Source organism: Cyprinus carpio, chromosome A6 (genome assembly GCF_018340385.1).
Source record: "Cyprinus carpio isolate SPL01 chromosome A6, ASM1834038v1, whole genome shotgun sequence".
NCBI lineage: Eukaryota > Metazoa > Chordata > Actinopteri > Cypriniformes > Cyprinidae > Cyprinus > Cyprinus carpio.
In genome coordinates this window covers 23,980,798-23,995,875 of record NC_056577.1, presented here as the reverse complement: position 1 = coordinate 23,995,875, position 15,078 = coordinate 23,980,798, and the positions used below count along the sequence as shown (strand labels likewise).

Genomic DNA, 15,078 nt, shown 5'->3' with positions numbered 1-15,078 from the left:
TCGTCTATAGTTCAGTGGGCGGGCGCTTCGGATTCTAGAGAGCATTTGATTGGTCAGAAGATTTGATGCGAAGACGAAGTACGATGTGACGTCAAAAAAAAAAAAAAAAAAAAAGCCGTTTTGGCGAAAGTGACGCTAGTCACTGCAAAATTTGAGTGCTTATATCTTCTAAATGCGAGTTTTGTTACTGTTTTGGAGCACACTGCATTTATAGATAACATTGAAGGCCTACTAACACCCAACAATTGGGACTTTAAAAACTGATTATGGGAATGGAATTGTTCTTTTGTATTGCAAACATGATACTTGACTCTGAACTGCTGCTAATCGTTATTCTTTTGTCTATAATATTCTGACCATTGGTACCCATCTCACACCTAGATACACATTCATTGCGTCTTTATTATGTTTAGGGGATACGCGCGAGCGTCGCGACACATGATGTTTACATTAATCTACACCCCGCCTCCAGCAGCACCATATATATATTATTTTTTGGCCAAAAATAAAGATTTTTAAGATGAAAATGATATGAAATTACCATTGTAAACAGTAGATGGCAGCAGACACCAGCTCAGTTGCCATTTCCACTCCCTAGTTTTTGTCACGTTTCGCTTTTGGATGACTGTTATACCAAATTTTTGTACTTTTAGTGTACTAAAGTATGAATACATAAGTTTATTATTAATGGTAAAATAATTAAATAATAATTCATTAAATATTTTATATTTAACTGTAGGAGCTGTTAAATATATTCAGCCTGTAGACTTGTCGCTGCTGTATTTTTTACACTCCACAACACCACACACACATATAATACTCTCCGCCACACCACAACACCCCCTCACAACACCACACACCCCTCCCCATTCATTCACAGCACATGAGCCTACTCCCACAATACTATATGCTGAACCCCTCTCACATACAATAACACTCTATACCTACCTATTGACACTGATATTTTTTCACATGTACACCTCTAAAAAAAAATAAACTTACATGGCACCTCAGTTATAAAACTCATGGATTTGGATGGCGATTTATTAATGCATGGAGAAGCCAGTTCTCTCAACCGGAAATGCGCTGATCACTTTGCCATTCGCATGATTGTCTGCTGTAGAGAAAATGTCATATGTTTGGAATAATAAGAATAAATTCATATTTAATAATCATATTTATTATTAGATTATTTAAATCGCCTGTTTTAAAATAGGACAATAGACGCACTATAGGGTAGTTGAAATTGTTTTCTGACCTCTCAAAATTATGGATTTCGTTAAAAATGTGGAGATTAGCAGAAATAAATTAATGCAACCTCTTATTTGCATAAGGTAAACATGAAGCTTGATTTAATATTTTTATGTATGTAATTGAAGGCCAATATAATACATATTTTAAAATTGTATTGCATTTCTGTTGCTTCAATATGACAAATCTCTCTCTCTCTCTCTCTCTCTCTCTCTCTCTCTCTCTCTCTCCTCTCTCTCTCTCCGTTTTTTTCTTTTTCTTTTTTTTTTTTTCCTTAACAGCTTTCACTCGCTGTGGTGGAGCAGCTATGAAATATTTTTCTTGTGAATACTTGCAAGCATTTCAGTAATAAATGTGCTTGCAAATTGCAGCGAAGTGCAACAGCACTGAAAAAAATGAATCATTGAATTTACTTAATTTTTTTATGGTAAGTGGTTGCAATCAATTTATTTTAGCTTTATTTAAATAATCTAATTCAGTTGATTAACTTTCAGCTAAATTTGTTTAATTAAATGTAGCTAAAATAAATTGATTGCAACCACTTACCATAAAAAAATTAAGTAAATTCAATTAATCATTTTTTTCAGTGAGTTACCGAATACAGTGTTAGGCAGAATAATCTCAGTGATGTGAATTCGGAAAAAAAAAAAAGATAATTCGGTCGGGGATTTTTACGCAGGTGGTGAAAGAACAACACTGCAATAAAATCACCGTCTAACCCTGTAAATGTTGAAAATAGCTTACAATCAAAGAAACAATCAAAGTCCCTAGTCAGTGTAAGTGTGTGGTTTATGCTACGCACTCGTTATACACGTTTAACCTGTGCCCCTGCTGGAGAGATTTATCAGAGGAAAAAACATTACAAAACAGACAGTGTTTTGAAATATTAAACGATTCTGATAAAAGCCATGGCATAGCATTATACTAAGGCCTACATTACATAATACAAAAACTAAATATGGTCAAGAATTGTGTGATAAAAATAAAGCTAAACCTAAAGAAATTTAGCAGAAAAAACACACCTCTTACGCAAGCACTTAACCACCCTACACTCTTAAACCTATGCACTTACACACACAGTGAGGACATTGCATAGACTTCCACTGATTTCCTGTCAGGTTTAATGATATTTTTATCACCTAACCCAACCACTACATCAAAACATCTTTAGGCTGATTTATAAACCTTTGTAAGGTTTATAAATGAAGTGTCCTCATAAACCATGTTTACATTGTAGTACCCATGTCATTATACACATTTGTGTCCTCATAAACAATATACAAGTACACACAAACTATCTCTCTTCCTTTCAACCTCTCTTCTCTAGCCGGTTTTCCTAATCTAGTTGTCTAATAAATCTGTCATGGAGTACTACAACAATTGTTGGTTCTTTGATGAATTGCTTTGTTCCTCTTTTATAAGTTGCTTTAGATAAAAGCATCTGTTAAATGTGTAAATGTGACCACAAAGAAAGACATCAGTTTAATGTTTCAAGTAATTAATGTTATACATAACATTTTTTAAAAATGTGTAAATGCAAAATGGAAAAAATAAAATAAAAGTTGCCTGTGCCTGCAATTAATCTTGTTGGTTACATGCTAGAACTAGAAAGAGAAAAACAAAGGAGACAGGGATTTTACTAATGGAGTGAAGTAAGTGCTGCTGTTAAACAAATGTTCAACATAATATGCATTTACACCCCTGAGTGAAGTCAGTGCAGCAATTCTTTGACTGTGTTTGTGTTGGTGGTCGTTTCTGACTGTGCAACTCATCCAAAGCAGTGCTGAAGTAAAATCTCCTCGCAGAACAAGCAGATGAAGATCATCTAATTGGTATCTGTGCAAGTGACTTGATTACAAACCTGTGATCAAATAATTCCATCAAATTATGACACAACTCACACTGCAGAGACACAATAACAAAAATATAAGTCATGAGACATTATCTTTATATATTCATTAACAATCATCCTTGAGACTAGTAAATTAAAGGTGTGAATTAAGTTTCTAAAAGTGCATTTGTGTTTCTTTGTTTATTACCCATATGAATGTGGATTTACTGGCACAGCACTGCAGTTAGTATTGCAGTTGCAGCGGAAGTTACTGTTGTACTTGCCTTGCATCTCCTGCTACAGGAGGTTGAGGCTGCACACACAAACCAGCATTAGTCAGACAAGTATCCTCTGTTAATTGGATATAAGCTGTGTAGGAGCATGCGTTTGGGGGGCTGAAGGTGACAAATCCTGGCAGGTTCTGTCCGATGTTGTTTGTGATCCAACTCTGATATCGAGACACGCTGGTGTAAACTCCAGGAAAGTTGGGATCAGCACAGCCATAACCACAGCTGGTGATACCAGACTAAACCCACACTGAACACTGCTTGCTCACCATCCGACCACCAGAATCCCCCTATAGAGAAGAACAAGATAAAAAAGAAAGGAGATGTATAAATAATAAATATCAAATAAATATTTATTGCATTATTTTAGTGTTACCTTAATGTGTTTTTGTATTTCACCCAAGGTTTTTTGGTGGTTGTCAATGTGTGATAAAGGTACTAAACAAATTTAAGTTCTTCAGTAGTTTGGTATGGTAACATTATATCAGTTAATGATATAATTAAAAAAAAATAAAAATAAAATGTAATGCATATGTTTATACTATGGAGCTACTATGTTACTATGCAGCTTCGTTTGTTGGTGGGCATAACTTGTATTTACACTACCAGTCAAATGTTTGTATGTTTTTTTTTTTTTTTTTTTTTAGTTCGTCTGTTTTTGTTTATGAAAAAAGTATATTATGCTCTTGTGCTTCTGAAGGATCATAAAACACTTAAAAATTTAAAAACACAATAATTACTGTTTTACTGTATCATTATAGTAATAAATTACATTGCAAAATATACAGTATATAAATATAAAACAGTTGTTCTAAATTTTAATATTTTACAATATTTATGTTTTTACTGTGTTTTTGATCAAATAAATGCAACCTTGGTGAGCATTTGACTAAACAGAAACCTGTTTAGTCTGATTGATGAACAAATGATTCTTATTAGTTGGCTCTTTGATAAAACCTTTAAAATGACTCACTAACCCAGGATTTACAGGTCAAATAAATCAGTCATATGACTCAACATACAGTATGATAACAAACTGCAAGTTTCATGTCAATGCGTCATTATTTTAACATAGCCCTTAGACTGCTCTTATGCCCTGTGCCACAAAGAAAGCAAAAATATATTTTATCTTTTCCTAAATAATGTCTTTGTTCACGCTTATCCTATATCCCACCTTTGGCACACATGAGCAGGGTCAACATGACACATGTTAATCTCCACATCTTCACACAGTCCTTCTGTTCACTAGCAGAATGGATACTGGTGGTAATCTGGTTCCCTGTGACTTTTAAAACCCCTTTTGTGTAGTTCTATAAGCTTCTCAAATTGCTCTTCTCGTCTGTCACTTACATGCCCACTTATTTTCTCTTAATGCTCCTCCTCCATTTTTGTAATTTTTCGTTCTTCACATTTTTTTTAGTAAAAATGCAATGTTTCTTTAGCATAGGTACACCAGTTGTTTGCTTAAGAATATTTGTATTAGATTTTTGCTGTTATCTTTGGCCTTTACAATGTCTAGGATCTCTTTGATATTTTTTTGTGATTGTTTAGTGGCTGTGTAGACATGATCAGTCTGGCTCTCAGGTTCCGCTCCACTTCTCTCACCTCTTACATAATTATGACGTTGCAGTTATCACAGATCTCAAGATCCGGAAAAATAAAGAATACAGAATCCTGAAAGTTGGCCTTAGAATACACCTTTTGTAAGCCTAACATCAAATTGTCTGTAAATTTGCTCATTAATCAGGGATCTGAAGTTCTGACTAGGGTGAGAGCCGACTAGGACACTAAATATAGGGCACATCAAACAGAGAATTACTTGTTTGTGAATCAGATCAACCTTTAAGTTCTTTGTTCAAGGGCACAAGGACAAACAGGATTTTAAACAATGACTTTACAGTCTTTTTGGCCTAATATTAGTTATTATGTGATATCTCTGGTGTCCTACGTGAGCTGAGTGGGCATAAACTACAATAAACTACAATAAAATATAAGTGCGTCCATGATATCACATAATAATGTAGGCCAAAAAGATTGTAAAGTGCACAGACAGCATACACTCTTCTGTGTCAGCCGAGCCACAAGGAGATGTTTTCTATGTATATTTACGCTTTGATTTGAAAGAAAACAGCGCATCCTGTGGCGTGGCTGATACAGAAGAGCATATGCGGCCTGCGTACAGCACAGATTCGCCAAAATGGCGCTAGGCTGATGTGCAGTGACACAGAGGAGACAAATTGTTGAATAAAGTTGTTATTTTTGTTTTATTCGCATACAAAAAGTATTTTCGTCACTTTATAACATTACGGTTGAACCACTGATGAGAGAGGGACTATTTTGATCGATGCTTTTCATACTTTTCTGGACCTTGATAGTGTAATTTACTTGGCAGTCTATGGGACGGTCACAAGCCTCCCTGTTTTCATCCAAAATATCTTAAATTGTGTTCCGAAGATAAACGAAGCTTTTACGGGTTTGGAACGACATGGGGGTAAGTGATTAATGATAAAAATTTTCCTTTCGGAGTGGAGTATCCCTTTAAGTCAACGAACGTATTTACTTGTTATAAAAATCTAATTTGGCTTTATTAAAATGTGTGCCTAATCTACTCCTTGATCTGTTCGATGAGGGGCCGCACCATTTGCACCCTCCTAATAATGTGCACTATACCGAATGTTTTTGAGGCGGAGGTTGTTCAAAACTCCTAATATGGCATTAGGCAGAGTCGAACTACCCCTATCACCACCAGGGCAATTGTCAATGCGAGAGGTTCAATCGAACCCTGCATAATTTAAGGACTCTCTCACCATTGAAGAAAGAAGATGGGTTGAATATGTACCAGAAGTAGTTTTTGCTTATAATACAACATAACATGCAAGTACTGGTTATAGCCCATATTTTTTGGTTTTTGGGTAGCTTTCCAAAATTACCAGTTGACATTTTGTTTGAGGTAAACCTGACAGATTTTACAGAGACAGTTGATGAATGGGTGGTGAGGCATCAGGAGCAATTTAAAGAGGCTTATCAAAAAGCAAGGGGCCAGTTGGAGCATGCTGCTGAAGTCAGGAAGAGACAGATTGGTCTACCTTCACTACAGAGTTCTTTGCAGGTTGGTCAATTGGTTTATCGTAGGAAACAGTTTTTTTCAGGAAGTGATAAGATTCGGGATTTGTGGATGCCTATGCCCTTCAAAGTAATAGCTCAGCCAGATGACACTAAAGCTGTGTATACAGTTGCTCCTGTGGATGGGTCTTGTCCACCAATGAATGTTTATGTAGTCTCTGATAGTGAATGAGATAGGGTGATCGAATGTGCCATTTTCTCAGGACACGTCCTGGCCAGGATTTCTATATTGCCTAATATATCCAGGTTTTGTATTTTTCATACTTAATGAAGGTAATGATCGTTTGACCAATAACATGCAGACATTGTACGTAATCGACCAATCGTGGTGCATGAGAAGGTGGGATCTACAGAGAACGGTCAAAGCGATGCAAATACGTTAACAAATCAAATGAAAAATGGGTTGTTAGGGGAGAGGCCTCAACTAAATTGTTGCAAAGGGTGGGAAGTCAATCTCAGCAGGAGTTATGCAGTGAATCAGATGTTTATATAGTGGAGCAAGTGGGTTCAGGAGAATCACAAAAGTTTGAAGTTTACCAGTTACCGTGTTCTAGTAGGCCAACAGCATGGAGGCATTCTAACCCATTTAATTAACCCAGATCTGTTGTGTCTAATGGAGAAAATGGTGGGGTTTTTAGAGTAGATCATTGCTCATAAAGGAAATTTGTCAGGGTTTTGCACTGTCACTCTATTTTGTGTTTTGTTTCTTGTTTATGTCTTGTGTCAGGACATGGCCTTGTTAATTGTTTTCTCGACCATGTGCTCCCTTAGCCCCTCCTCCTTGTTTCCTTTCTACCAGACCCTCTTGTTAGTCTTGTTAGTCTAATTGTGCTCACCTGTTCCTCATGTGTTTTCCTCCCTATTTATAGTGCCCCTTACCCTTTTGTGTTTGCTGGTTTGTGGTCACTGTCACTGTCACTGTCACTGTCACTGTCACTGTCACTGTCACTGTCACTGTCACTGTCACTGTCACTGTCACTGGTCGTGTCCTTGTTTTGTCTAGTCCTTGTAGTTCCATGTTCTTGTCTTGCTCCTTGTTTTAGTAATTTGTGTGGGTGTGTGCTTTTGAATCTTGGTTTTGTTTGATATCGAAGTTGGTTAAATTGGTAATTTCTTGATTATATTGTTACGTAACTCTTTATCGGTTCTTTTTTTTTTTTTTTTTTTTTTTTTTTTTTTTTTTTTTTTTTTTTTGGGTTAATTTGTTTCTGTGGAGCTTTGTCCTGTCTAGTCTTGTGTTAGAGTTCCTGACCTGTTCCCGTGCGTCCTGCCCTGGTTCTACCTGCCTGGCACTTGGTCTGCTTCAAAGTCAGTGGTCAACAAGAGTCTGAGCTCTGCTCTATGGTGCCTTGTGTGGTCTTCATCAGCCTGGTCTTGCTGCCCCCTCTGTATTCTGCCAGTTTTCTGAAGCTGTCCCAGTGGCCTTCCCTAGCTGTTCCTGTTTACTGTGTTCCTGTTTTGGTATCATTTGTGCACTTCACTACCCTCTTGTATTGGTCTGTCTTGTCAAACCCTGGTTACTCACTCTGCAATTGGGTCCTCCTTCCTAGATTCCTGACACACTTGGCTCAACATGTAGTCTGGAAATGTTTGGGAGCTATTGGAGGGTTTTTTTGGGGGGTGATGGCTGTAACCACTATAGTGTTTACGGTAGTGCTGTTTGGTAGGGTGAGTACGGTAGTTTCCAGACCCATGTCTTTTTATGAATGGCATAGTATTATCTCTGGAATAATGGCATACACAGATAAGGCCACATGGTTTTTTTTTTTTTTCTCTTTGAGGTAAAGAAGTTTTATTGGTCTAATGTTTTACTTTAAGTGTGATTTTGTATAATCAGGTGTATTGTTTTTTTTTTTTTTTTTTTTTTTTTTTTTTTATTTATATATATATATATATATACACACAGATGGCAATGATGGTTTGTGCCAGAGTTGGAAAACGGCTGTTGTAGCTGTTGCTAGGTATGAGATATAGTTAAAGTGTATGTTTTAGTGTTCTGTATGTAAATGTTGAAATGTGTATTTTTGTACTTATGTATGTTATCAGATGTGTTGGTGGTTTGAAAATGTTTTTGAATGTTATAGCACAATGAAGGTGTTTTTCTGGCTCTGTTTTAGGAGCTGGCCTTTTGTTGCTGTTTTGAATTACTATTTAACTCTGATGTAAAGTTTTGCACATGATATACTGGGGGGTACTAAACCCTTCCAGTAGCAGCTTGCTTCCAAGTATGCCTATTTATGTGTCTGTTTTAGAACTTTTGATGAGTTGACAAATTATGATTACAATGATGATTGGGATGGACAAGATTTATTGCTGGTCATAGATAGGCTTTACATTTACACACCTAAGGATTATATCAACCAAAAAAGTAACTGTGAATGAGTCCTCTAATTGGGTCCTTCTCATAAATGAGTAAGTGGCATTTAAAACAATAAACACAGAATACGCACTGTTGCTCAATATTTAATTACAGCTTTAGAGGCATAATATTTTCATTTGCTACAAGCAGGATACACAAGAAGCACGTTCAACGTGGACACACAGTCAGTTGTCGTGACAATAATAATCATAAACAGCAACCATTAGCATGTCTGCGCTTAAAGTTCATCTTGTATATGAAAAGCATTTTAGGGGGCCCAAGGTAGTCACTGATCTTTGATTAATGGGTAAGTCCACCCCTGATGTGGACCTCAGAGAACAGTAAGAAATAATGAAAAAAAGGCAGTTCATGACACCTTTAAAGAAGTACCCACTTATTTGCCAGCAGAAATCAAAAATTATAAAAATCAATTTTAAACATTAGGTAATTATATAACTTTTTATATAAAAGTAAAATGCTAAATTAAGGAAAAAATTGCCCGTGCCTACAATTAACGCTAAATAATGACATTCAAGAACTAGAAAGAGAAAAAAAGAGAGACAAGAATTCAACTAATGGAGTGTGGTAGGCACTGTTAAACATACAGTATGTTGAACATAAACAATATGCATTTACACCCCTGAGTGAAGTCAGTGCAGCAGTTCTTTGACTGTGTTTGTGTTGTTGCTCGTTTCTGACTGTGCAACTCATCCAAAGTGGTAGTGAAGTAAAATCTCCTCGCAGAACAAGCAGATGAAGATCATCTGATTTATGTGCAAGTGACAGGATTATAAGCCTGTGATCAAAAAAGACATGGAATTATGAGACATCTCACACTGCAGAGACACAAAAATATAAGTTTCACAAAGAGAACTGGTAACACTTTAAAAACATTGACTTTAAACATCCATTCACAGTGAGACTAGGCAATTAAACATAATTGCAAAAAATGCTAAAAGAAAAAAGTGAAGCAAGCTAAGAAATATGACTAGCATCATTTGTTTGCAGATGCCAAATGATGTGATATTTTGTTTCTAATGCAACAACATTTTTAAGTGTGAATTAAGTATTACTGAAATGAATGTGTTTGGACTTACTTGCACAAAGCTGTCTATAATCTTTGCAGCAGTTTAAAATGCAGTTAGTATTGCAGTTGCAGCGGAAGTTACTGTTGTACTTCTCATTGCATCTCCCGCTACAGGAGGTTGAGGCTGCACACACAAACCAGCATTAGTCAAACAAGTATCCTCTGTTAATTGGAATTGGGTATAAGCTGTGTCTGAGAGAGAGTTTTACTTAGGCTGGAAGAGCATGAGTTTGAGGGATTGAAGGTGACAAATCCTGGCAGGTTCTGTCCAATGTTGTTTGTGATCCAACTCTGATATCGAGACACGCTGGTGTAAACTCCAGGAGAGTTGGGATCAGCACACCCATAACCCCAGCTGGTGATACCAGACTGAACCCACACTGAACACTGCTTGCTCACCATCGGACCACCAGAATCCCCCTATAGAGAGGGACAAAAATAGAGAAATAGGAGGTTATTATTATTATTAGGATTGTAATTTCAATAGTAAAAGACTAAAAAATGCTCTTGTGAAAACCTGTTAATTGGTTAATGGTAAGCTATATATGTTGAAATCTGTAAACTAATGCAGGGGTCTTAACCGGGTGGCCATGACCCACCAGGGGATCCTCCAAGGGGGCCGCAAGATAACTTAAAATTAATTTCAACATATTCTATAATTCACTTATTTTATGATTAATAGGTTAATAAAAAAATAAAAAGATTTATTGCTGGTCATAGATAGGCTTTACATTTACACACCTAAGGATTATAACAACCAAAAAAGTAACTGTGAATGAGTCCTCTAATTGGGTCCTTCTCATAAATGAGTAAGTGGCATTTAAAACAATAAACACAGAATACGCACTGTTGCTCAATATTTAATTACAGCTTTAGAGGCATAATATTTTCATTTGCTACAAGCAGGATACACAAGAAGCACGTTCAACGCGGACACACAGTCAGTTGTCGTGATAATAATAATCATACACAGCAACCATTAGCATGTCTGCGCTTAAAGTTCATCTTGTATATGATTAATGGGTAAGTCCAAAGAAAAATAAAGATATCAAATAAAGAAATCTGTAAACTAATGCAGGGGTCTTAACCGGGTGGCCATGACCCACCAGGGGATCCTCCAAGGGGGCCGCAAGATAACTTAAAATTAATTTCAACATATTCTATAATTCACTTATTTTATGATTAATAGGTTAATAAAAAAATGAAAATAAAAAAAAACATAACAGCACCACCACCACCAGGAGCAGTTCAGGCTTTTTTTCATTGCTTCATGTGAAATACAGACTGAACAGCGGCTCACATGCAGGAGCATTTGATAGCAAACTACAGCTCTCGGTTGGATAAAGCAAAGCAATGTTGCGCTAGTAAAGTTTTGATTGTTGTAATCAAGATCAGAAGTAATCCTGACATACAGGAATCATACTTTAGGTGTGCGTCTGTTATTACGGATGTGGAAACAAACAGTATTTGTGCTCTCAATGCACTGATCGCTATAACATTGTATTTCTGCATGAACACATCAAAATTAATGTACTGTGAGTGTTTTTATAATGGACGCTGGCAGATGAAGCATGTTTGGAGGAGTTGTTGAAGATCAGTGATGTTTGTATGGGCACAAGATGCTCCAAACACAGACATGATTGCTTGTAACAGAGGAACTGTTCACTGATTGATGACAACTCGCATTTAGATAGCATTTATCCTCAATAGACAATGTGAAAGCAAACAATTTACAGTAGATCTTGAAGTGCATTATACGGTAACTGTACATGCTTAGATGTGCAGCAATATTATGTTTGTTCATTGTACCTGGCAGGTGTCTTTGCCTCCCTGTGTTAAACCAGCACACATCATGTTGTTAGTAACAGATCCAGAACCCAGCAGAGTATTACACTGAACATTGTCCACCACTGGAATCATAGTCTCCTGCAGAATCCCAGGAGAAGGTAGGCTCACTGAACACCAAAAATACAACAATTAATTAGTGATTTTAAGAGTAAATGCATATACAAATTAATGGGTTAGCATGTGTTTGTACCTCCAGATTGAATATCTCCCCAGCCTGTGATCCAGCTGCTGGTGCCAGAAGGGAAGACACTGTTCTGGGCCGCCAGACACACGGGTCTAATGTAGTTATTGAAGGTGACTGTGGAGGACAGCCTGAGCAGAGCAATGTCATTGTTGTTTGTGTTGCTGTTATAAGAGGAGTGAACGATTATCGTTCTCACGGTTCTGCTGATCTCATTGGCATTGGCTCCCTGCTGTGTCCTCCTTCCCAAATACACACGCAGACTGGATGCGCTGACACTAAATACAGTCAGAGAATGTGAAAATGAGAAAACAGATTTTTTTTTGCTATGTCATTTGATATAATTTGGTATTTTGGCGTTAGGTAAAATTGAAACTGAAATGTCTTTGAATGCAAAAGGTTTTCAGATTGTATTTGAATGTCAAGCATGACAAATATCTTAAGACATCATTACATCTTTTTACCAATTAATACAAATCTGGTGCATATGTGTGTTTAGGTGAATCTTACCCTGGTAAACAGTGAGCTGCCGTCAGCACCCATTCATTGTTGATGAGGGAGCCTCCGCAAAAATGATATCCAGAGCGATGCAGACTGACCTGCCATGGCCACGACCCTTCAGGTGCATTCACACCACCAACAATACGGGTGTTTAGAGGAGCCTGTCCACAAACTATGAGAAAGAGATCAGAGATTATTCACATAAGTATTTCTACATTCCTACTATATGACTTGATGTTGACATCTGAATGAGAGGAGCTCTTACCATTCAACTGAGAAAGTGAACCTGCAAGGACAGAAATAAAGTGCACATTAAAACAGTTTTATCTTCATGTTTCCTTTATAATGACCCTGCACACATTATTGCATTATTGCACTAATAATGGTAGATTCAGTTAACAGTTTAGTTAGTGGGCATAACTTTTGGTAAGTTTGGAATATATTTAATAATCGTTACTGAATATTCATCTTTTCCATGATATAATTTAAATATACTTTTCAATTATTTAAATATATTTAAATAGAAAACAGTTATTTTAAATTATAATATTTCACAATATTTCACATTTCTAATTTTTTACTTTTTGTAAAATCCATAAATCTAGCCTATCTGACCACACAACTCATTTCAAAAACATTAAAAATAACAAACATCACAAACCATTTACAGATGTTGTATTTCTGACATGACATCACAACAGTGTTTCTTGCACCAGCGCTCTTCACATGCTTCGTGCAAACACAAGAACCGACTCATAAGAGTAATTTATTTGTGAATCTGGTTACACAGCAACCTGTTTAGTCTGATTGATGAACAAGTGATTCTTAAAAGTTGTCTCTTTTGATAAAACTTTCAAAATGAGTCACTATCTCAGGAGCTACCGGTCACGTGAATAAGTCATTTGAATCAACATATGATACTGAACTGCAAGTTTCATGTGATATTATTTTAACAAGCTCTTGTTCTCTCTGTATAATGTCTTTGTTCATGGTTATCCTAACCCTAATAGATGTATCATGAGACCTTACCTTTGGCACACATGAGCAGGGTCAACGTGACACATGTTAATCTCCACATCTTCACACAGTCCCTCTGCTTGCTAGCAGAATGGATGCTGCAGGTAATTTTGTTCCCTGTGACTCTTCAGTCCCCTTTATATAGTTGTGCTTCTCGATTTGCTCTTCTCATCTGTCATTCACCTCCCCACTTCTTTTCTCTTTATGCTCCTCCTCCATTTTTGTCATTCTCTTTCAATCTTCATATTCTTTTTAGTATGCAAAGCTGTCAAGCACATATCCAATCACTTCACTGAGAACATTTTCACAGTTTGCACTTATTGTTAATTAATTGCAGGTATATTTGTGCAGTCATGATAAATACAAACTCCTATGAGGTCATTGTTAGAGAAGTCACAGAGATATTACATTGTAGTAAATAGTAAATTGATTGCTTTTTTAATCATTTGATATCATGTGGTTTTTGAACTTTCAGCAGAATTTAAAACTGGCCCAACAAGTTAATTTACATAGAAAAAATAAAGAAAAATATGAAATGACAGAAGGAATTGAATCTTAAATGTTTCACATTGCATTTTACTGTCAAGCATGACAAATATCTAAAGGCATTATGACAACACTGTCCTTTTTTCAGTCCTTTTTTCTTTTAGTCTGACTTTCTTTCCTGCTTGCTTCATTTCCTGTAACACACATAGAATACCCTTTAGAAATCAAGACACAGACAGTGTGTTACTTATGACAACTTATGATCAGTGTGTGGTTTGATTTTTTTTTTTTTTTTTTTTAGGAGTTTTACTTGAAGGCAGTAGAATTAAATATTAAAGTTGGCTTACTTCCAACCTTATTTATAATAATAAGATAATTGAAGTCAGCCAAAGATGAAACTTAAGCTATAAAACTTGCAATGTTTCTTTAGCATAGGTACACCAGTTGTGTGCTTAGGAATATTTGTGTTAGATTTATATTGCCTAGGATCTCTTTTATGTTTTTTTTTTTTTTTTTTTTTTGTAATTGTTAAGTGGTTGTGTAGACATGATCAGTCTGGCTCTCAGGTTCTGCTCCACTTCTCTCACCTCTAACATAATTTTGACGTTGCAACATCACAGATCTCAAGATCCGGCAAAATGAAGAATACAGAATCCTGAAAGCTGGTCTTACAATATGCATTTTGTAAGCCTAACATCAAATTGTCTTTAACTTTGCTCATTAATCAGGGATCTGAAGGCGTCAGAACCGACTAGAACACTAAATATAGGACACATCAAACAGAGAATTACTTGTTTGTGAATCAGATCAACCTTTATTTAAAGGGGTCATATGACATTGCTAAAAAAGAACATTATGTTGTGTATTTGGTGTAATGAAATGTGTTTGTGCATTTTAAGTTTCAAAGAACTTATTTTCCACAAACTATACATTATTATTGCTGATTTCATACTTTCATTAAAGCCGCACATATTTCCTTTTTATTTTCTTTCCTCATACCTAAGACAAATTTCTATCACTGGTTGAAAGATAATAAAGTGTTTTGAACTGAATTGAATAATCAATTGTTTCAAAAGACAGATCATTGTATTATGTAATTGGGACATT

General features: G+C 36.1%; 1 protein-coding gene across 1 annotated transcript; it reads right to left on the bottom strand.

Annotated features, from left to right (window-relative positions):
- Window positions 1-8,783: 8,783 nt before the first annotated feature.
- LOC109064458 (serine protease 27-like) lies at window positions 8,784-13,635 on the bottom strand. Its single transcript, XM_042758567.1, has 8 exons — window positions 13,498-13,635; window positions 12,734-12,754; window positions 12,478-12,640; window positions 11,977-12,245; window positions 11,748-11,893; window positions 10,148-10,358; window positions 9,949-10,062; window positions 8,784-9,647 (listed from the first exon to the last, which is right to left on the bottom strand). The coding sequence occupies exons 1-8, from the start codon at window positions 13,544-13,546 to the stop codon at window positions 9,640-9,642; spliced, it is 981 nt and encodes a 326-aa protein (XP_042614501.1). The 5' UTR covers window positions 13,547-13,635; the 3' UTR covers window positions 8,784-9,639.
- Between the last annotated feature and the right edge of the window lie 1,443 nt (window positions 13,636-15,078).

What these genes read in the sequence shown, in the direction of transcription:
- LOC109064458 (XM_042758567.1), bottom strand. Translation starts at nt 13,546, where the DNA reads ATGTGGAGATTAACATGTGTCACGTTGACCCTGCTCATGTGTGCCAAA. An exon ending in CCTGCTCATGTGTGCCAAAG is followed by an intron (nt 12,755 to 13,497) that starts GTAAGGTCTCAT and finishes CTGTCCTTGCAG; the next exon opens with GTTCACTTTCTCAGTTGAAT. An exon ending in GCAGCTCACTGTTTACCAGG is followed by an intron (nt 12,246 to 12,477) that starts GTAAGATTCACC and finishes GACTGTATTTAG; the next exon opens with TGTCAGCGCATCCAGTCTGC.